The 24,600-nt window shown below is 43.8% G+C and overlaps 1 protein-coding gene across 3 annotated transcripts in view; it reads right to left on the bottom strand.

Annotated features, from left to right (window-relative positions):
- Positions 1-24,514, bottom strand: part of LOC112263661 (AT-rich interactive domain-containing protein 3B) — a 60,059-nt gene extending 35,545 nt beyond the window's left edge. For all 3 annotated transcript variants that reach the window (XM_042330912.1, XM_042330914.1, XM_042330913.1), the window contains exons 1-2: positions 23,352-24,514; positions 21,412-22,050 (exon numbers count right to left, since the gene is read on the bottom strand). In XM_042330912.1, coding sequence (XP_042186846.1) covers positions 21,412-22,050; positions 23,352-23,387 — 675 coding nt within the window. In that variant the 5' untranslated portion in view covers positions 23,388-24,514. The remainder of the gene's footprint in view (positions 1-21,411; positions 22,051-23,351) is intronic.
- Between the last annotated feature and the right edge of the window lie 86 nt (positions 24,515-24,600).

Below are 24,600 nucleotides of genomic sequence, written 5' to 3'. Positions count from 1 at the left end.
GATTTGCACACCAATTTAACATTTAGAATCTGTGAAAATGTCATCAGTCAGACACCCACCAACGGGTGGTCCATAAAACACAGCGCGCTTAACAATCAGCAGATGAACGCTAGACCCACATTCGGTGCAATGTGTGCGAGCCTTAAGTAACAAAGATTACAACAGGACCATCAAGAAAGTACAAAATAGTACATTTAGAAATCTTTATTGACCCCCCTTGCACACTATTTGGTTGCTTTTGTTCAAGTTGGACCATTAGAAATGATAACATAAGATAATTCATATTATGACCATGCAGAATCCCACATACTTGTATTTACTTTTTCATTCAAAATGTTGCGATCTGTATCTCATAAACAACATTGTTGTTATCTTTTCCATGGCACAGAGGTCATTGTGATGTAAAAAGCCATAAACCTATATCTGTCACACTCAATCATTTCACTAGTCTGGCACTGAATACACTGAACTCTCAAAGTCCTTCTGACTTCAGAGTCTGGAATGGCTCTTTGATATTATCGGCACAATGCTTTGATAATGAAGGAGGCTGTGCTTTTACTGGTTGTCTCTCCTCTGCCTTTCTCACTCAAAACACCCAGACGCACAGCCCCTCCGAGAGCCGCCCCCTTCCATTACAACGGCTGGATTTTCAAATCCAAACAGAGCGAGGTCTCAACCCGAGGGGAAAAAAATGACATTTGAGAGAACCAAATCTGAATGTGTGAGTGACTCATCACTGAAGATTTAACTACCAGTAGCCCCCTCCCTCTCCATAGGGTGAATATATAATATAACTATTGACAGTGAGCAGTGACAGTTGGGTTATCGGCCACCATTTGTTAGAGTACACACATCTCCCCAAGCGACACTCCGTGCTGCACTGCGCTGTGAGAGCGGGGGTCAAGGTGTGTGGCATCACAGGGAACAACGATCTGTGTGATAGAATGTCACTGCTAAATGACAGACTTCCAGCGTCTGGGCCAGCCCACCTGTCCACTGACCCACGCCCTGTCTAGGGTACTGCCTACCTGTCTGACCAACTGTCTGCTCCAGGGGCCAGAGGATTTCCCCTTCCCTGGACTTCCCCTCCTAATGGACAGCTAATGGGTATACAGGCCTGTAAATTCCTCAGTCTATATTCTGTCTGTATATTGTCTATTGCTAACAGCACCACTTCACCAAGTCAAATTCTGGATGAAGGTGATTGTGATTATGCTCCGGGCCTACAAACACACCTGACTCAGTAAACTATTCAAAATGAATTAGTATAAATCAGATTGAGGCTGGAACAAAAGCCTGCACAATGGCAGCTTTCCAGAAGGAGGGTTGGTCACCCCAGTTGTAGGGCTTTATCCCAAATAGACATCAAATATGGGCCAATACAAAAGGAACCTCCTACTCATGGGCAGACATGTTGGCGCTTGTAGGGAAATGGTCAGCCCAGGAATGTTAAAACTATGTTGTTTGTGTTTAGTGTGGAACACAGCCTTTTGGACCACTTTGTATAAATTGCCCATCTCTGCCCCTTCATCAACATGTACACACTCCACCCCAAGCTCCACATTTATCATGAGGCTCCCACATCCTAAAAACATATAACAGGGTACTTACTACCTCTGATGGGGTCTGGTGTATGTGTGGGTGCACGTGCATGTATGAGACATGAGTGTGTGTTGCTGAGGCTGAAAACTTTTTTCTCTTTCCCTCTCCCTCTCTAGTCTGCCAGCGTAATGCTGTTAGGAGGTTTACTGGCCAGGCGGTGGAAGGGATAATCACATTATGGCCATACGTGTCTGACTGGCCCAGCACCAAATAAGGGATGAGAATCATCCAGATGAACATCCATGTGTTAGTGAGTCACCAGGAGGGAACAAACAAGCAGTCTGTCTGCCACAGCTAGAACGACATCTCAGAGAGGAGAGAACTGGACTGATGACAAAAGAGCACTATGCCTGGGGATGATTACACACACACACACACACACACACACACACATATACATAAGGACACTTGATGAGCAGCTCAAAGAGCCACACTTCTGTTGAGATGGAGGAACCATGCCAGAAATGCAAATCATTTGGAGAAAAAAAAGGCCCATTTCTGCCAAAACAAATGCAGTGTGTTTTATTTTGAGTGGTAAACATAATACTTGAAATGGACTCGACTGTAAATGGATAATACATCTCCGGGAAATAAGCATTGTGTATTGCAGTGTGTAATGTTTTTATATTCTTTACATATATGCTTCAATCAACATCTCACACACACAAACAGGTTTACAATCCCTCCTCCTAGTTGAATGTCGACACATACCTGAGGGGGAACACAAAACAGCCATTAAAAACAAATGTTTGGAGTCACGCCTCCATTTTGGTGGAGGAAGCCAGGCGAGTTGGAACAGGAGGGGTTAATGGCAGGCGCTGGGCAGCTTTAAAGGGGGGAGGGGACAGAATTGATTGCTCAGGATGTTGACAGCAGTTCTCCAATTTGATAAGCAGCTGTTATTAGATGAAGAGGCTAGTTTGCAATAAAAGCACTTTGTGATTTTCCTTCATTTCTCCAGAGGGGCTTTGAGGGACAGAGATAGTTCACAACATGATGTGGTGTGGCTCTGTGTGGTGCTTACAAGGGGAAATACATGAAAAAGAGAAACCTTGGCTCTGGGCAAATCCTCTCTACAGCAACACTACACAAGCACACTAAAGCAGGTCAACCTGCAGCACATACTGCAAGAGAACATCCTACTGAACTAGGTCATTGTCATGTTGTAGATAACTTAGCAGATAACACTGAACATGCTTGTGGGACAGGGTGGAGAGCAGGGAAGATCATTTTCTCATTGGCTGGTTTAAACGTGTGTCTGGCTGGCTGGCTTGCAGTTCTGGTTTCCAGAGTTACATTATGCTCGTATGGAGCTAGGCTAGGGTTAATCAACGAAGGCAAGCGTGTCCCTGACATATCAGAGTCGTATTTAACCGGAGGCAGGTCGGAGCTGCTGCAGCCCCCTAACCTCTCCACTCCACTGGACCTAGATGCCACAGTCCCGCCCACAGCTTCATGCTACAGGCCATGGCTCTTTCCCCGGGGGCCTGGCCAGTGATCGAACTGAAGCCCGATCAATAGCTCTGGATGTGCAAACATGGTGAACTTCCCAACCCCCCCCGGACACAATCTCACAGCACGGGTCAATACTCATCATCCTCATACTACTGCTATGACCAGGGAAATTGAGATTGGGGAAAATATCATTGTGACGACTCTGGTGTGACTTCAACCGATCACCTTGAGCAAGAGCCTCAAGTTTGGGACAGGGGGATTTCCATTGGAAAAACTCATGTTCCCTAGCTGGCTGAATTAATCATAAAAACCCATAATCACCTACAAGCTGGAGCAAAGAGTCACAACCATCCTTTAAAAAACACACACACACCAAAATGTATTAGTCACATGTGCCGAATACAACAGCGAAATGCTTACCAACAAGCAACACTGCAGCTTAAAAAAAATACAGATAAGAATAAGGTGATAAAAGTAACAATTAATTAAAGAGCAGCAGTAAAACAACAATAGCGAGACTATATACAGGGGGGTACAGAGTCAATGTGCAGGGGCACCGGTTAGTTGAGGTAGTCTGTATATGTAGAGTTAAGGTGACTATGCATAGATGATAACAACAGAGAGTAGCAGTGGTGTAAAAGAGGGGGAGGCGGGGAGCAAAGCAAATAGTCTGGGAGGCCATTTGATTAGGTGTTCAAACAAGATCGCTATGGTAACCGCAGGTTGTAAATCATGGGCTAGAGAAATGCCATTGTACTCCCAGCTTGACCTAGTCAACAATGGCAGGCAGACTTTACTAAAATAGAGCAACAGTTCACATCCCACTGTAAATCTACAGACAGTCATGGGATCTCACAACACTGGGGGAGCAGAGCAGTCACCATCTCACAGCCTTCTCTAGGTCACACTCCTCTTACTAATCTTTTTCCCTAAAATGACTAGCTGTCAAACTGGAAGATTGAGGGAAATCTCTAAAACAGACATGGGAAGGGGAGGTAATTTAATCATATTCAAGGTTGTCTCTGGGCTAAGCATACCACAAGACTTCTGAGACCGTTCTGGAACCCAGCCAAAACGCTGGAGATAAATGACAAGAAACATGCAAATGTGCATCTCCATACAGTGAACTCTCTACAGCATAATTATAGAATTATGCTAAAAGACTGGTTCTTTCTATGAGGTCCAAAGATAAACATGCAGTGGTTAAATGTTCCTTATGTTGTGTCTCACATTAACAGTAAATGCCTATAAAATTAAGTTATCAAAATGAAATTACAGCTAGTCAAATAGAATGTTTCCCAGTCTTTCTATAATTTAACTTGGTTCCACCATTGTGAGAAAAAAAAAACTTCAATTATTTGCTTTGTACATTACTCAATTACTGGTTGGGAAGTGAAACCTTGGATTAAAGCAGATTATGTGTACAGCAAGCACCTTCTGTGTTACTGAACTCATACAGCATTGTCACTCTCCTTGGTATTCGGCGACAGGGTAGCCTAGTGGTTAGAGCGTTGGACTAGTAACCGGAAGGTTGCAAGTTCAAAACCCCAAACTGACAAAGTACAAATCTGTCGTTCTGCCCCTGAACAGGCAGTTAAACCCACTTTTCCTAGGCCGTCATTGAAAATAAGAATTTGTTCTTAACTGACTTGCCTAGTTAAATAAAGGTAAAATACTTTTTTTTTTTAAATTAATTCCCTACAGCTGCAAATCCACTTCCCTATGTCGGACAGTGATACTGCCCTTTCAGCACACTTAAAAAAAAAAAAAAAAAAAAAAAAAAAAAAACTGGCATTGCAGTGGGCTGCCATCTTTAATCTAAATAAAAAAACTTGGCCTTTATCCCTCTGCGGGAACTCATATAATCCTTTATAGAGCCTCTTGCTGTGGTGGGGGAGGGGGTGCTGAGTGGATAGGGCTGTAAAGGATCTCATGGTGAGCCGGCCATACGCTATGCTAGCACAAAGGTTCTCACTAATCACAATTCCATGTGCACAGGGAGTAAATCTCACTGCCAATGCTGGAACATATGGTGGAATTCCTCCACACACATACGACCGGATTCTCTCTGTTCACATTTGGAACTACCAAAATGCATTCAAAAGCTCATACATCATTATATGAAACGCAGCAGGGTTCTGAATCAGATCAGAGCCTGCCTGCCCTCTGGATGTCCAGTCATGTTGGAGGGAGATGTATTTCTTTGGGGAGCAGCAGACAGAACGGTGGGGAGCCAGGGACAAGGGGCCAAACGTCCAGAGGGGAGAGCATGTCGCTACCTGCCCATCCTGCGATTTGTCTTGCACCTCTAAAGAGAAGAGGCATGTGAAAGGCAGGTAGGCCCCAGGACAGACCACCATCCTCCATTAAATCACTCCAATTACAGAGCAAAGAGAGAGACAGAGAGGACAAACCAGACCCTGACTGACCAACTTTTTCACCTTGTTCTACTTGGCTTCTTCAGACTCTCCAAGTCACTAGAAGTAAGGGTTTAAAACTCAGAGGACAAAGGCAGGGTCTTGGAGAAAGCCAGGGTGTATCAACATTCTGGGTAAACATTTCTACTGCTGGTGACCAGTAAGTCTGGTTCATCAAATAAACTGTCTGCATTTGTTCAGCTCCAGCCCTTTCACCAAGATACCACATTCCTCAGGCAGAGAGAGATCCCCTCCCCCACTGCCTCACTCTCTCTCACCCGCCTCACGCAAATGCAAAAAGTTTACAGGCTGGCATGGCCAGAAGTTCACACTCATTGGTTGAAAGACCCCTTCAGAGCCAGAGTAAACTTATAAAATTCCATCTGTGGCTCAACATGCACCATACCACTGCCGCTTTAGGAGTGAATGTCTGAGAACTGAACTGTAAATGGGTTGACTTGTCCAAATCTAACTACTGTATGCACAGATTTGCGTGAGACCCAGACCCCCCTTTAATATAATTGGATTTGGAGCTATTACCTTTGTTCTCTGAAGTGTAGTGACCATTTTATTTGAAGTGCTCTCAGAGGTGGGGGAGCGAGAAGATTGTGCAAAAGCAGATCCAGTGAAGAAACAAGTGGGAGCTTTTAAGACTAGAATCTAAGTACATTATACGTACAATAAAACTACATTTATTTGATACCATTAAAGTCAAGACTGCTCCAAGCAAGCACTGCTCTACTCAGGTCAAAAGAGCCATTAGCCTTTTTTCTTGGGTTAAAAGCTTTGGCTAAAAATATGTTGCATCTCTCACATCAATCATCCACCTCACCCCAGTGCTAATGGTAGCTGTAGACATCACATGTCACTGGTCGGCTTTTATAGCCATTCTCATTACACTGCAGAGCCAAAGGAATTCAATACATTCAGAAATAAACAAAGGCCTTTCTGCTATTAAGCCACATCACATCTAATTACATATGAAATGGGGCCAGGGCCACAAACCCGGCTGTTAAATGAGAAAATTACTTCTTTGTCTGGTGGGGATATAAAAAAAAACAGAGTGCCTCATTCAGAGCAGAGGCTTTCCTTCTTAACTCCTAACGTCACATAGCAGCTAGCAGGAAGAATTTCCCCCATTCTGAAGTATCAGATGGCGCAAGTAATTTTCCCAATTCAAACACAGCCCTTTTGCAGAGCAGAACGTGGCAAGGTCTAATCAATAGGGACTGATTTTCCTTTTCAGTGGCTGTGGGTATCGGTTTTGTCTCAGCTAGTGTTAAGTGTGTGGGGGTGTTCCACCTCTGACAGTCTGGTCGGCTCCCTAGAGGACCCAGGCTGGTGTTCCACTGTGGGCCCGCTGCTGCTGTTGCATTGAGAGGAGCTGTGGCCCCGTGGCTCCTGCATCGTCCACCCAGGCCTCAGGCGTCACGCATCTGGAGCTCATCTCCAGGCCCCAGGGAGGCAGCAGAGAGGAGTCCAGCTGCTGCTCACTGGCTGCTGCAGCTCTATTGTACATTCTCACAAAGTCACTTCATGTGGCGGGCTAATACAGTACGCAAAGGGAAGTGTGTTACATCAAGTCTCACATAATAAGTCACTTGGATGACTAGGCATCAGGATGTCAAGTGAAATGTCATACTTTCCTATAGCCTGCGGTTTAATATTAGTTACAACACTGAGTAACAGAAGTCACTGAAGTCACTTTGAAAACAAATTTCTAAAGATTTATTTAGGTCCAAAGTGAAGCATTTAACTTGTACATGCCCTTTAGGTTTCATGTTTCAAGTTTTATTGTCACATGCACAAGTACAGTTAAATGCCATTCTCGTGCTTTCCCAACAATGCAGTAATCAATATCAGCAGTACTATACATTTTATGAAAAAGTCAAGTAGAACAAAAAACACAAGAAACATAAATAAGACCACGAGAAAATAAGTAAGCTAGATACAGGGTCAGTTCCAGTACCATATTTACAATGTGCAGGGATACTGGAGTGATTGAGGTAGATATGATTAGGGGTAAGATGACTAGGCATCAGGATATATGATAAACAGAGTAGCAGCAGCATATTTGGTGGTGCAGCATATTTGGTGGTATATATATATATATATATACACACACACACACACACACACATATACACAGAGTCAGTATGAATGTGTGTGCATGTTATGTACACCCTACCTACCGCCCCAACAGATCCACATATGATGCAATCTCTATTGCATCCACATTGGCCTCTCCCACCTGGACAAGAGGAACACCTATGTGAGAATGCTGTTTAAAGACTACAGATCAGAATTCAACACCATAGTGCCCTCCAAGCTCATCACTAAGCTGAGGACCCTGGTACTGAACAACAGCTGCAACTGGTTCCTGGACTTCCTGACGGGCCCACCCCCAGGTGGTAAGGGTAGGCAACAACACATACGCCACACTGACCCTCAACACGGGGGCCCCTCAGGGGTGCATGCTCAGTCTCCTCCTGTACTCTCTGTTCAACCACAGCTGTGGCACGGTTATGTGCCCTCAGATCCTCAAAAACGTTCTACAGCTGCACCATTGAGAGCATCTTGACTGGCTGCATCACCGCTTGGTATGGTGACTGCTTGGCATTTAACGGCAAGGCGATACAGAGAGTAGTACGTACGGCCAAGTAAATTACTTAGGCCAAGCTCCCGGTCATCCAGGACCTCTGTACCAGGCCGTGTCAGAGGAAAGCCGTACAAATTGTCAAAGACTCCAGCCACCCAAGTAAGGCTGGGCGAGATGGAATAAATTCTCCATTGTTTTCTAAAAGTTATGGGCGATTCACAATATAGATCTTGATTTCGTAAACTGTTCTCGAAATAAGGTTTGTTTGTAAAATACACTGCATTACAAAACAGTCAGCAATAATCGAACGAATTCGGGGGTTGTGAAATGATACATAGCATAGGCTAAATACAAGACTTCAACAATTATAAGACCAAATCATTATTTATTGACTCAAAATAGTTTAACATGCTTTTTTTTGCAATAATCACTGATCTGGCTTTCAGGTCTGTCTATAAAAACACAATTTTTGTAACAAATTTAACCACAAAACACGCATAACGCACATTCACTAATAATGAGAAATTCTGGAAGCAGGCCTAGAATATTAATACAGGTAGGTCTCAATCTCTCAAGCACAAACCCACATGCTAGTGAGGACACAAGCTCATTTTTATACTTCAAGTTTTGCCAACTTGTAATCTATTTGCTAGCTAACAAGGTAGAACAGTGTAATTGTTATGGACATAATCTTCAGTCCATCTCTAACTGTTTGAACAGCATGCAAGCCTGTCCACTTTGTTCAGATGATGAAAATCAAGTGGCCTACCTTATTTCTCAGAATGAGAAAAGTTGCCAATTCCTTGTATAATAGATTTTTATGCTCATTTCACATTTATAAAACACAGATTAGACAGCTAGTATAACAGTCTTTGGCTAAAATGCTGCTAGTGGTACGTGGTACCCCAATGCAGCTCAAAACAGAAACAGAGCATTTATTTTCCAGAATCAATGTTCATTGACTCTCCCGTTTTGGTAGTCTGCTCTTCACACAATTTCAGGAGTTGAGACATAAGGGTATCATAAAAAAAAAACTTTATTCTTGCAATACAGGCATCTATCTGTATTGACCCTTTTTACATCAACTCTTGACTTATCGAGGCAGTTAGCCCACTGTTCCCCGGTAAGCCGTCATTGTAAATTTGTTCTTAACTGACTTGCCTTGTTAAATAAATCACATACTCTGCTGGAACCGTTTATTGCCTAGTCACTAAATTCCTAAATACAGTGCCTTCGGAAACTATTCAGACCCCTTTGAGTTTTTCCACATTTTTGTTAATTTTATTCTAAAATGTATTAAATAAAACAATTTCCTCAGCAATCTACACCCCATAATGACAAAGTGAAAACAGGGTTCTGGACATTTGCAAATGTATTAAAAACAAAAAGAAATATGTTACTTACATAAGCATTGAGCTCAGGTGCATCCTATTTCCATTGATCATCCTTGAGATGTTTCTACAACTTGATTGGTAAATTCAACTGATGGTAACTCTGACAGAGCTCTAGAGTTCCTCTGTGGAGATCAGAGAACCTTCCAGAAGGACAATCATCTCTGCAGAACACCACCAATTAGGCCTTTACGGTAGAGTGGCCAGACAGAAGCCACTCCTTAGTAAAAAGGCATGACAGCCCACTATGAGTTTGCCAAATGGCACCTAAAGACTCTCAGACCATGAGAAACAAGATTCTCTGGTCTGATGAAACCAAGATTGAACTCTTTGGTATGAATGCCAATCGTCACGTCTGGAGGAAACCTGCCACCATCCCTACGGTGAAGCATGGTGGTGGCAGCATCTTGCTGTGGGGATATTTTTCAGGGACTGGGAGGCTTGTCAGGATTGAGGCAAAGATGAATGGAGCAAAGTACAGAGAGATCCTTGATGAAAACCTGCTCCAGAGTGCTCAGTACCTCAGACTGTGGCGAAGGTTCACCTTCCAACAGGACAACAGCCCTAAGCACACAGCCAAGACAACGCAGGAGTGGCTTCGGGACAAGTCTCTGAATGTCCTTGAGTGGCCCAGCCAGAGCCCGGACTTGAACCCGATTGAACATCTCTGGAGAGACCTGAAAATAGCTGTGCAGCAATGCTCCCCATCCAACCTGACAGAGCTTGAGGATCTGCAGAGAAGATTGCGAGAAACTCCCCAAATACAGGTGTGCCAAGCTTGTAGCATTATACCCAAGAAGACTTGAGGCTGTAATCCAGGGGTGGGCAACTCCAGTCCTGGAGTGCCTGATTGGTGTAACTTTTTCTCCATCCTTACCAAATACAGCTGATTATTCAAATTGCATTCTAAACTGAAGATCATGATTTGGTGATTATTGGAGTCAGGTGTGTTAGCTGGAGCAAAACTATGACACCAATCAGGCTCTTGCTCCAGCTAACACACCTGACTCCAATAATCACCAAATCATGATCTTCAGTTTAGAATGCAATTTGAATAAATCAGCTGTATTTGCTAAGGATGGAGAAAAAGTTACACCAATCAGGCACTCCAGGACTGGAGTTGCCCACCCCTGCTGTAATCGCTGCCAAAGGTTCTTCTACAAAGCACTAATGTGTTAATTTATAAAAAAAGTTAGCTTTGTCAGTATGCGGTATTGTTTGTAGATTGAGGGGGGGGAAAAAACGACGTAATCAATTTTAGAATAAGAAACTACAAAATGTGGAAAAAGCCAAGGGGTCTGAATACTTTCCAAAGGCACTGTATACATCTACCAACCTCAATTACCTAGTACCCCTGCAAATCGACTCTGCACTGGTATCCCGTGTTCCACTGTGTATTTATTCCTTGTTATTATTTTTCTCTATATAAAAAAAATATTTCTCGAGATTCTTGGGAAGGGCTTGTAAGTAAGCATTGGAGTGTGTTGGAGTGTCCGTGTGAATGAGTGTGTAGAGTGTGTGTAGAGTGTCAAAGCAGAAAGCCGGTGACGCCACTTTGTTAGCTATTTAGCAGTCTTAAGGCTTGAGGATATAGATGCTGTTCAGGAGCCGTTGGTGTCAGACTTGTTGCTTCGGTACCGCTTGCCATGAAGAAGCAAAGAACAGTCTATGGCTTTGGTGGTAGGAATCATTTTCCGGGCCTTCCTTTCACATTCTCTACTGGGTGGTTCAAAAATAGAGTTCCTGCTAAATAAGGAAATAACTATTTATTTAGCAGTTAAATCATAAGAGTAAACAACCCACTGACATTTACTATATTGATGCTATAAAGCGTACAGAACGATAAACTGACACTTTCAACATTTGAGTAATGCAGTTAAACAAGTTTGACAAAAATGCTCCTGAAATGTTGTACTTTCTTCATATTAAACAAATAAAAACCAAATCGTCCAAACCTAATCTTTCTATCATAATTCATTATTAGGTTTTTACCCTTGTAGGATGGCCAAAATTAGGGTGACAAAATCAATGTAGGCCAGAGAAAATTCTGGAAAAAAGCATTGTGTAAACTAGGCTAGATGCTGTGCGATAATTAAGGCTAACTGTCAGGCCCACCGTTGTTGAACTCGTCATTTTTCTTTTCGAATCCAGAGGACATAAAAAAAATTGAGGTAAGATTGAGATACATTTTGGTATCCACTGTTCATGTGAAATTCCTGTTATTTTTCAAAACAAGCACATCTCTAAAATCCCTTTACATTCTCAAAGCCTTTTCTATTGAATTCCATTCGTGTCATGTAAATTCTCCTCCTTTCCAGACCAGTGTGGTCACAGTTCTCCCTGCGCTGTGGAGTCACGTTAGTCGCGTCAACCATTCTAGGTTAATTGTTCGTGGAGGATTAAAACACATTTATTTGAGTCAGGCAGGTCTGACTGGATGTCTTTTGTTTGACCAGATGGTGGACCAATCTAGGCTAATTCAGGTGAGGAAAGAAAACAGCCTCCACAGTCCTCACATTTAGATCCATGCAAATGTCTGATTTCTGAAATCTGCAAGGATCCAAAACTTGCAAAGGCTCTTTTTTTTCAGTTGATGTTCTTATCTTCCTACTCATTCCATACCTTATCAGGTATACCACAGTATCCTCCATTTTATACTGAACATAATCTTTACCATTCAATGCAGTCCCAACTCTTTCTCTTCAAAGGCTTGAAGTTAATAATTAACATTTTTGGACCAACCTTTTAAATCATTTACCAACACGGCTTTTGAAATGATCAACTCCAGTTGACATGGTTCATAGTTCTATTGAGAATGTGATTGTCTACTAACTAGATCAGCAAAAAATAATCACAGGTTGTATTTCCTAATCTATCAAACCCCCATTTCTATATCTCACATTTAATTTAATCTGAATCTCTAGAGCCAGAAACTGTTCACCATATTCTGACTGATATGGACATCAGACAAAAGTAGTTTGCTTGATTTCAAAGTTGGGAGTAGGGTTGTTTTAGTTGAGAAACATGAGCTCAGAAAGACAAGCCTCAAGAAAGACCTTCGCAAGTCCAATCTATCCCATGTGCCTGATTTGCAAGTGAAATGTCTCTAAAATACAAGTTTCACTACTTCACAACAACACAGAGAACGCAATATTGAACTGTCTTTTAGTTCAGAAATAGGGTGAAACACGACTCGACACGGTGAAAATTCTCAGATTTCCGAATGTGTGAAAACATCAGCTGGCACAGCAAAGCAGACATTGGTTTTGCTGTGAAATATTACGTTTACCACTATAAACGAGTGGCAAATTCTCTCTCTCTGCCTCCTCTGCAAGAGACCGGTGCTGACAAGCGGGGGCGATTACATGGAGGCCTGTATTGTGAAGACTTGGCAGATTAACAACCTGGCCACACACTTGCGCTGTAATATACTGTACGCTACACAGGAGGTTGGCAGGCAGGTCGTCTGCACATGCCGTTAGAGCAGGGGGTGGACTGCGGTGAGGTGGGAGGAGAGAAAGGCAGCAGTGAAAGGAAAGCCTCCCTCCTACACACCTCCTGCTCCTCTGCCTGGCTGGGTGCCAGGCTCCAGTCAGCTGCGCTGCTGCTGCAGTGTTGTTTACCCAGGGCCTCTGACACAGCGGGTCATTTAGCAACTCAGGGCCCGCCTGCCACTGGCCTGGACCTGAGCCAAACCACCGCCAGGGTTCGGAGACGGCCACTAACAATAGCGAAACGCCTTTCACTCCTCACCTCCACACTGTGCTTTCAATAGGGAGCGCAGCCCGGTTTCGACACGCCAGGATTAAACTCAGACCCGACCCGGACCACCCTTCCCTCCGGTCTGTTCTAAGGACATGCTACGGATACTAAATAGTCAGTGGTGTTAGTGGGAATTCACTCACTTCTAGACGGAGATAGAAATGTTAAGTTTAATGACGAGGCTCTGCTGTGACATCGGAGCTCAGCTTGGCTCTGTTCCCTGGCTGCAGCCATGGTGGAGGCCTTTGTTTCACTCGGCCATTTCCTCTCATCTGTCTGTGCATAGGGGGCTTCATTAAAGAGCAGGTGTTGAGATATGTCATAGTGGGAAGGATATGGTCATTGAGGATGAAGAGAGAGGGAGAAAAAAAGGGGGTGCAATAGAGAAGAGGGGGGAGAGGGAGATAGGGAGCCGGGCTTGCGGTTGCTGCTGACTGATCAGATTACACCAGCCATCAGTAGCTTTCCAATAAGGGCCAAGGAAGTCAAATCCTCCGATTTCGTGGGGGGGGTGATAGCCCTAAGGGCATGTCCCATTTGCATTTAAAATGTGAGAACTTTTGCCTTGGTAAACTTTGTGCTCAGCATTGCAACTGATACGAAATAGAGATCAGATTTAAGCAAGCCATACTCTTATTGTCATTATCAAGAACGTACATTTCAAACATCACTGAGGTTAGGGCGGCAGGTAGTCTAGTGGTTTGAGCGATAGGCCACTAACCGAAAGGTTGCTAGTTTGAATCCCTGACAGGAGGGGGGCTGTGACCCAACTCTGAGGGTGACTCAGTTGGGATATGCGAAAAACACATTTCCAATTCACACATGAATATTAATACACACTTGTACATAGGGCTGGGCAATATATCGAATTAAGAATCCAGGTAATTTATTTATTATGCGTGTTTATGGCCACTTGTTCTCACGTTGTCTTCCCATTTACACACACACACCAAGCTCCTCCCCCTGCCACTAACAACAAAGATGAGAGATCACTTCTTCCTCTCTGACAAGCAGTTTCAACTCGCTATTTGCATTTGAGGTTTGGTCCAACAGAATCACTCATATGGACAGCGAAACACATGAGACAATATTTTACCGTAATAAAAGGGGAAGTTAACCTTTTCTAAATTATACTCTTTTTCATGTCGCAACTCCTCACATTGTGGTTGTATCAATGAACATTGACTCTGGAAATGTAATGCTCAGTTTGTCACGTGTGGCATTGCGCTACCATGTACCGCTAGGAGCATTTTAGCCAAAGAAAGGCTGTTTTACATATGTGCAACTTGTTCTCATTCTGAGAAAAAAAAAAGGTAGGCTGCTTGACTTCAACATCTGAACAAAATGGACAGGCTGTTCAAACAGAGACAGACAGAAGGGTGTGTTCATATCTTAAATGAACAATAATTAAATTATTAGTGGGTCTTGTGGTTGTGGAAAGCCTAGGTATAATTTCACAAGCGGTGAATTCAATAGCTTATTGCTGACTGTTTGAAATGCAGCGTATTTTACCTTTAAATTGTACAATAAAGTTTCTTTAGAGAATTTTTTTAATTAATCGAGATGTATAATTAAATCACCCATAAGTTTAAAAAAATTCAATTGGGATACACTACATGTATGTGGACCCTTCCAACTAGTGGATTCGGTTATTTCAGCAACACACATTGGTGACAGGTGTATAAAATCGGGCACACAGCCATGCAATCTCCATAGCTAGACATTTGCAGTAGAATGGCCTGTACTAAAGAGCTCAGTCACTTCAACATGGCACCGTTATAGGATGCCATCTTTCCAGTTGGTCAAATTTCTGCCCTGCTTGACCTGCCCTGGTCAACTGTAAATGCTGTTATTGTGAAGTGGAAACATCTAGGAGCAACACAAGCTCAGCCGTGATGTGGTAGGCCACAAAAGCTCACAGAACGGGACCGCCGAGGGCTGAAGTACGTATCACTTAAAAATCATCTGTCCTCGGTTGCAGCACTCACTACAGAGCTCCAAACTTCCTCTGGAAGTAACGTCAACACAAGAACTGTTCATTGGGAGCTTCATGAAATGGGTGTCCGTGTCCGAGCAGCCCCACACAAGCCATAAATCACCATGTGCAATGCAAAGCATCGGCTGAAGTGGTGTAAAGCTTGCCGCCTTCGGACTCTGGAGCAGTGGAAACGCGTTCTCTAGAGTGATGAATCACACTTCCCAATCTGGCAGTCCGACGGACTAATCTGGGTTTGGCAGATGCCAGAAGAATGCTACCTGCCCCAATGCATAGTGCCAACTGTAATGTTTGGTGGAGGAGGAGTAATGCTGGGGCTATTTTTTTAATGGTTCGGGGTAGTTTGGGGAAGGCCCTTTACTGTTTCAGCATGACAATGCCCCCATGCACAAAGCAAGGTTCACACAGAAATGGTTTGTGAGATCGGTGTGGAAGAACTTGACTGGCCTGTACAGAGCTCTGACCTCAACCCCATCAAACACCTTTGGGATGAATTGGAAAGCGGACTGCGAGCCAGACCTAATTGCCGAACATCAGTGTCCAACCTCACTAATGCTCATGACTGAATGGAAGTAAGTCCCCGCAGCAATGTTCAAAAACCTAGTGGAAAGCCTTCCCATATTAATGCCCATGATTTTGGAATGAGACGTTAAACAAATCATTTTGGCCAAGTGTATGATTTTAAGGCCATATCGCCCCGCCCTACTTGTAGATGTATAAAATAGGACAAATATAGAAACACCCACCAAATTATTATTATTACATATGGTGTCAGAAAACACCATCTTTAATAATATTTGGCCTCTTTTTGGTTCATGTGGCCATAGTGCTGGAGCTGCAATCAAGAGCACGGATCTTGAAATTCAACAACTCCTTTCTTCCCTGTAGCCTCAGACAAAAATCACTATGCCAATCCATGGTCGGTAGACTCATCACTGCCAATAAAGCTGAGGTTGAGTGGGCCAAGCTCTGGTCAGGTCAGCTGGTGCACATCTTTAGCACAGCATTGTCAGTCTGTCTGTCTGAGAGAGAAGTGGAGAGGAGCCATAAGGGTTCCCCCAGACCAGACCAGCCTCCCCGGGAGGGCTCTCTCCCAGCAGCAGCAGGTGTGCCCTTTGAGACAGGGATAAATAAAATAAGTGTCTTTCCCTGCACCAGCCCTCCCCTCCCGCTCCTTTTTCTTTTACAGCCCCTGTGACAATGACTAAAATAAATTAAAAGATCACCAATCACGGCCCTGACAGAACAGCACAGATACGCTACGCTACCCCACCCCCCCCAGCCTCTTGTAGGAGCCACAATGAGAATGCTCACTGTTTGAACAGTTAACTCTTTAATTCCGTCTGGAATGTTTCCTTTGGGTGGGGCAGTGCAATGTTGAGACAGACCAATATCCCCCTGACCCCACCCCTCCACAACGTCTCCCCCTTCATCTCTCTACCTCTATTTCTAGGTTATATTCGGAATATTCCACACTTGACTGTTAGGAGCAGGATACCGCAAGCAAACTCCCACAAAGGAGCCTTCCCATAGCCCCATGGTTCAATCATCTCACAAGATTACTCAGGCTCACGTCTCCCTTCTAAATCTCTGTAAATCTGACACCTAAACAGGTTCTGTATTGGTTTCTATACCAAGTCAAACTAGCACAGTTACATTTAGTACAGACTATTCTCTGATGGAAAGAATGCTATTAGAATGGTGGAGTCGGTGCTAATCGCGTGTTGCCTCCTACACCCAAACCACCCAGCCAGGGCCCTTTGTTAATGAGGCACAACGAAGGCCCACAAAGCACTGGGCCACAAACAGACAGAAAATCCCACTACAGACGCAAGGCACCATGTGAAGCAAACGTATAAACACAGCGCCGAGTTTGTTTAAAGAGTTAGAAATGCTCCATCACTGAAACCCAGGTTATGAAAATAAAGACTGGATTAAAATACACAAGAAAAACATCAACATACATCATTCATTCATGTGGACTGCCTGAAGCATGAAAATAGAAACGTATACAAGGACACTTAGTTCAAACACACTGTTAAAGCCACATCTTAAATCAGCCTAACACAAGAGCAACATAAACTACGGATATCCTAATTTATATAATCATAAACTTCTCAAACTGTATTATCATAAATCCTGGCTCCAGCCACAATCTCACCGGGTAGTTGTCCACCACAAACTAAAACTAAAGCTGGAATCATGGAGGCCCTGAGCAGTCTAATCTGTTTTAAGACAAGCTCTGAAATTAACAGGCCAAATTAGGCAATGTTAACCCCTTAGCGCTCAGCCTATCAATCACATGAATCACATTAGGACACATCAAGAAAGCCCAGATCATAGGATGTGTGTTCTTGATCGGTTCTTATTCTGTTAGTTCCTATATTCTGAATTGAAAAGAAACTCATGCACATTGGCGATCTCGATGGTCCACAAAAAAGTAATTGATCTTATGTAACCAACGATTCAGTCTCAATGGAACACCAGAAATGAAAAATGTAAAGTTAGTTACTGTATTGCCAGCTCCACAAGAGACATCCATCTGAGTGGACAAAAGACTGTACAAACATTCTACAACAGGACTAGGCTATACTTATTCAACCAGTCTTTAAACACAACCATTAGAAAACCTGTGTAGAACTAATGAGACACCGTTGTGTGTGTTTTTTTTTAATGCTTTCAGCTGTACAACAAATAGGTGTTTCACAATGGTTCTATAAATAGATGTGAAGAATTATCTAGGCCGGGAAATTCTGTTGGTTAAAAAAGGCTGTGTGAGAAGAACTCTAGCCTGTGGCAGGTAGGAAAATAAACTAAAAGCAGACTGTGTTCACTTAACTATACACGGCAAGAATCTGGCTTATAATAGCTACAGATCCCCAGTAGTAGCTGTCAATAGGAGAAAACAAACAGGATGTTGCTAAACAAAGGAGATGGGAGGGTTCAAACTGAACAAGTATACAACATCATTGAAAAACAGGTAGTAAGTGGCATTGGATAGTGAATACAAACAAGGCAACATTGTGAAGCCTTTAACAAGGTCATACTGATGCCGTACACCTGTACTGTATCACAGACTAGGCAAGGAGGGAGAGAGGCCCCATAATTCCAACCACAGCCTCGATCTCTGAGAACTGAAGCCATGTCACCGTGCAAAAAATAACAACATTTCGAGTGGTCTTCCCAGCACTCTGCTGGGCAGATGCATCAGGCTGCATTTGATCCACATTTCATTGTCAAAATGCATAGTGGAATACATCTGCTAAATATGTCCGCCATAAATGAGGCTTAACATTCACCCCCTCCTCCCTGCTCTAAAAGCAGCTTCCACAACCTCCATTGATCGCATCGCAGGCAGCTGCAGCTGTGCAGCCAGCTCTCCATTTCCTGACTGATGCGTTGTTGGGGCGACAGCTGAATTATGCAACAGCAAGCATTCAACAAACATGTTTTAATGCCTGGCCAGTAACTAGCAGCAGCCAGCAGTAGAAACCAGCCGTGCTTGGAGTTTAATGATGCGATGAGAGAGGGGCTCTGAGAAACCATGTCACAGTGCAAAGAAACCATTTCTCACATTTCCAGTGGTCTTCCCAGCACTCCCTCCTAGACCCAACTTAGCGCTCCCTGACTCGGTCATCACTACAATGCAAATGAAGCCCCAGTCTAACTTTTGTTGATTAGGTCTCCCTTGACACCAGAAAAAAAAGGAACATCAAAGATGTAAACATGAAGATACGGCAGATAAACCAGCAAAACCAAAACTACCTCTAGTCTACCACAAGTATAATCATTAGAAAATGCTCAGCTCAACCCCTCCAGTATGGAGCTGCTAGGGAGGGAGTTAGCTATCACTGCCCGACACACCAGGGCACGGTCCACAGGCGTGATTATTACTCTATTAATCACTGGGAGATTATCATGAGGAGAGGGATACGAGAGTTCAATTAGTGGGCCTACAGCGGAGCCCAGACCGGGGGGAAAGAGAGTGATCTGCCCAGGCCCAATAACACCCCGGCCAACACTCCACGCAATGCTTTTGTCCATCCTCTCGTTTGACAATTATTTACTCTGCTGTTTAGGGCAAGGGCGAGGTCACGACACATGCGTCAATGACAGAAAACACAAACTCTCCACCCCCAATCTTTACACCATGCACCTTTGACACAGAGTGCTATCGTAGAGCAGTGTTTCCCAACTCCCGTACCCCCAACGGCACACATTTTTGTTGTAGCCCCAGACAAACTCACCTAATTCAACTCATTTAGGGCTTGATGATTAATTGACAAGTTGAACCAGGTGTGCTTGTCCAGGGCTACAATAAAATGTGTGCTGTTGGGGGTTCTGGAGAACTGGAGTTGGGAAACACTTAGAGGACATTCAGTTGAATGCATTAGGTTGTAAAACTAACTAGGTATCCCCCTTTCCCATTCTTGGCTAATATAACAATTGCATAATATCAAATCAGTGGTAGGATGTTCTATTTGTTTTTATAACCTTAATATAAATTAATATAATAGGCTATTTCAAACACCCAGATTATGGTGTGCCATTGCCTTTGAAAATATGAATCAACACTCCCTCCAGAGAATGGTATTTGTGGCATTTGCTGGGGCTTCTCTCCAGCCTCTTGAAGACAATACCATCAAAAAGGTCCCCCTTCAGCAGTGCAACCTAAAACTGCCACAAGAGATGAGCAGTCGTTAAATACTGCAGAACTGACATAATGACAGGAAAGATAAAAGAGAGGAAACAAAAAAAGCGCAGACCAATTCTCGTTTGACAATGGCTCTCCAACCCCCCAGGCTCAATCCCCTCTCCTAATAAAAGAACCACGCCACAGATAGCCAGGCCAGGGCTCTGCGACACCTCTCCTGCTCTGATCACTGGTGGCTGTCTGACAACTGGCCTAAACAGAGACATGTCGACCACCTCTAACCTACTGCCGCCAATGACGCATTTTTTTGTTCACAGTCACATAACAATGTGGTCAAACTTCTTTTCATTCAGGTTGTTTCCACTGTGATCTAATAATGTGGTAGCTAGAAGTCTACTACACCCTCTATCCTGTCCGTCTGTTCTTTGTGAGAACTGTAGCCTACTCTAACCATAGCACTGCTGCTGTCTGCCTGCCTCTAATCCAGGGCTCAATCTGCTGTCATTTATTTACTTCCCCTTCCACCATCACTCCTGTGGAGCTAAATTTGGAAATAGACAGAGTGACAGTCCCAAAGCCATTTCCCCTTTAAATAGACAGTAATGACATCCTTGGAAAATGATAGTGCAGCACACGCAATGCAACGGTCAGTCACAGCAATAGATCTGTTCTGCCTCCTACATCTGTCAACTCCACTGCAACATGGCTTTTTATATCAACCACTGGTGGGCTGTTACACAACACATGCTACTTCCCTAGTGCTGACTCAACCATGAAGGATAGCTTGGATTCCACTCTGCATTCTGTCGCGCCGTGACAAAGCGGTGAGGAAATATTTACCTTCAATGGAAAAAGTACACTTGGCACAGTGCTGAAACCCTTCAGATGGGTAGCACCACTACTGTGCCTTAGGATACCTCTACCTTCTCACCCCGTGTGCTGCATGTCTGCCAGGAGAGCGCAAGAGAAAAATCACTGAGTGCGAGAGAGAGAGAGAGAGCGCAGTGAGTGAGAGCGACACACGTGCCTGGCCCTCTGCCAGTGCACACTTCTAGGGTTTTTGGCCTCAAAAGCCATAGAGCGGCTCAGCCCTCCCCAGTGATTGTAAGTGTCTCACAAAGATACTGGCTGAGAGGTCTGTGTCGAAGCTAAGATTAACCCACCCGCTCACAGCAGGAGAGGGCAGAAACAAATCAGACAACACACACAACAGGAGACTGGAAAATAGCGAAAGGCTTTCCCCCTATATGACGCTTACTTACCAAGGGGGACATTTGTATTTTCATTATACAGCTTTGTGTTGACTCACTGTGTTTGGGGAAGAGATAGTACAACTTTGGATACCAGGTTAGCTGCCGAGGAGAAATATTCAAAGAAATGTGCCAATCTTTCTTCATGTGGACAAATCTATTCTTTAATGTCAAGGGCAGACATAAAATTACATTGGGATTGGATTTTGAGAATATATCTAAGAAAGGAGAACTGACATACATTTATAAGGAGAGTAGAATGGCGGTAAGCCAAGGTGGCCTTACCTGTTTGAACTGATCCTCAAAGCTATTCCAGTCAGCCTGCCCGTTGGGGGAGGTGGCAGAATGGGGCCCTGCAGGAGAGCGGCTCTCGTCAGGCTCCTGCTTCACCCTGGCAGGTGGCAATGGCACCTGCTGGGGGCCCGAGGTAGAGTAACTGCCAAATGGATGCGCTGGGAGGCGGGAGGCACCCTGTTGTAGAGCCAGTGTCTGCTTGCGGAGGTACTCAAGACCACTAGCCCCTCCCTCTTCCTCCTCGCTCCCCTCGTCTCCATCCATCATCTCCTCATCATCCCCTGAATCCCGGCCTCTGTCCTCCTCATCCTCCCTCTCCGAGTCCACACTGCTCTGGTTGGAGACCCGGGACAGTGGGCCTCCTCTGGGTATCCCTGCACCTCCAACCAGGGCCTTGCCCATGAAGCCAGCTCCAGAGGCCCGGGCCGCGGCCAGGATGGCCTGCTGCGCTGCTACCTGCTGGGCGTACATGATGTGGGCCTCACGGAGCCGCCTCTCTTTGCACTCCATCTCCAGCCTGGCCTGCTGCTGGCGCTGCAGCTGCTCCATGACAGCCTCCAGCTTCATTCCTCCTGCAGTGCCTGCCTGAGGATAGACACCCCCCAGACCACTCTCCTGTGACATGCTGGGCTGGGAGAGGAAGTGAGGAAGACATCAATAGCCAACCATAAACCAACAACTCAAATTACCACTGGATGTCTGGCTTTACAGGTTCTAATAAAAACATGCATAACACAAAGTGGACTATTTAGACATAAAAAACAGGGAAGTCCCATATGTCAGGATTAGACTTGGTACAGTAGGCTACAACAAACCATCCACTTCATGAGGATAACATGGGTAAGTTTCAACATGAGCACAATAGATGAGGGAAAGGCTAATTGACATTGAGGAAAGGGGAGAAGACACTGCAAAATACTGTTAATAAACAAACAACAACAACAAAAAGTACAAAGAAATATACTGCATGGAAAGGATTGTATGGTATGCAATATCTGGTGCTACACGTGATTGTATCTAAAAGTACAGTAGTAAAATGCAGGACATATTTATACGTAGGTGTAGTATAGGAAAATGATACAATGTTCAGCACAGCTGCACATAATACAGAAGTTACAAGACCACGTTTCGTCCTGTAGATAGATCTACAGCATATTGCATTTATGATTCTTATTTGAAAAAAATGAATTCGAGTTAACGCATAACACTCAATTGAAATAGATATGCACCACTTTAAGAATGAGCTAAAACAATGTAAACCATTGGATTTTAACAGAAACATCAGTAACAATAACAACTTTGAAATAATTGTGAACCATGTAGCCTCGTACAGTTGTTTCTTATCATCAAAAGGTGTCAATTTAGCTTAAATCCGAAACAATAAATCAACCCAGATGTATCCTACATTCAAAATTAACGTTAGATGATTGTTAAAGTTCGAATATAATTTTATCCAAAACACATAGGCCTACAGCCTCTTCTATTCGTGCAGTCAGTCAAAATTAGCCTTCCGGATGTATATGGCGAGGCTCCAGAAAACGTACATGAGTAAACAGCGTATAGGTTCGTAGCTGGCTACGCACATATACTCTCCCCCCCCCCCTATCTAAATCATATTAGGGGAGCAGATTACAGTGCATAAAAATATGCATGCATTTGATCTATTTTATTGGGTTACGCACTATACATTATTTATTTGCAGTAGGATTTATAACTGTAATTAAAACAGGACATTGGCAATGACGTACGCTGAACTATCAAAACCAAATATTAATAAGGATTTGCATTTTTTTTAAAGCGTTACTTTTTATAGGCTAAAAGCACGAGACTATATTTCTCTGCAAATAAATGTTCGCTACCTCGCTCCTATAGGCTATGACACAGCCGAGACCCAGCCAGGGCACAGCGCCAAACAGGGGGAAACAACTCACCATTTGTGCCTTGCTGCTACCGGAATTGTCCACCATCCCTCCTTCCTAGGTTATCCTTTTCCCTCTTCGCTGGCACGGTTTCAATCACTTGTAAACACAGAGAAATTGTGCATGCACGGGGAGGGGGGTACATTTGTCCACCAGCAGATAGGCAGAATGTTGGCTGTGCAACTCTCAATTGGATCTTTCTCCACTTCTTTTTTAATTTTTTTTAGAGAAAGACGAACATGAAATATGGCCCGATCTCATATCTCGAAAAACTAGCCGTTGAGGTAACTCCCTTGACTCGATTTTCCTTCACTTGAATTACACCCCCCGTCTAGGCGTACAACATCATTAGGGCCCGCCCAGTGACAGCAACAAGTTCCAGAGTTCCAGCGCAGCGTTGGCTGAATAGTTACTATGCGTATGCAAATCTCATGAGAATGGCAATTTTATGAGAATGGCAACATTGTCAGTCCATGCAAACTAGAGCCTATTAAATAGTACATAATAGATCGCGTGTGGCCGTTATGCTGACAGGCGTTTTCCCTCAATACAATTCCATTTGACATGTGGATAACTTGCCTGTTGAATAATTAGCCGGCCCTACATTTTTGACTAACATTGATAATGCAAAGCTAAAATTATATAACTATTGAGGTACAGTACTAATGCAATTTATAATCCCAGATAAAAACTACTCCGCTGAGCGGTGAACTATAAAATAGCCTACAAAGACACATTTATACAGTGATGCATGTACGTAACGCAAGTAATGACAGCCTGTTAGCTACTTCCATCGCCATGAAATAATATTGTGACAACTCAATTCTGCCCCCAAATGGATGGAAATGGTCTGGTACTATGGCCCCACAGTGTGTGTGGTCTCTATGATCAGTTAACGATCTATTTATTCCACGTGTCAAACTCATTCCACGGTGCGCGGAATGTCTGTGGGTTTTCGCTCCTCCCTTGTACTTGATTGTGGAATTAAGGTTACTGATTAGAAAGTAACTCCCCTCACCTGGTTGTCTAGGTCTTAACTGAAAGGTTAAAACAAAAACCAACAGCCCAGTTTGCCACCCCTGATCTAACATAACCAACCTGCTTTTATCAAGATGTCTTTCCAATATACCAGAATACATATCATAAACATATTCTGCATCCTCAATGCTGTACATTCAAGCTCTTCTACATAACAAATATTTGACAGAGATTAGATTGACAGTAACATCCCCTCCAGCAAACCAGAAGAAAATTACTACAG

The sequence above is a fragment of the Oncorhynchus tshawytscha genome, linkage group LG12 (genome assembly GCF_018296145.1).
Source record: "Oncorhynchus tshawytscha isolate Ot180627B linkage group LG12, Otsh_v2.0, whole genome shotgun sequence".
In the NCBI taxonomy this organism is placed as follows: domain Eukaryota; kingdom Metazoa; phylum Chordata; class Actinopteri; order Salmoniformes; family Salmonidae; genus Oncorhynchus; species Oncorhynchus tshawytscha.
The sequence above is the reverse complement of the archived record's forward strand: the minus strand, read 5'-3'. Positions and strand labels throughout refer to the sequence as shown.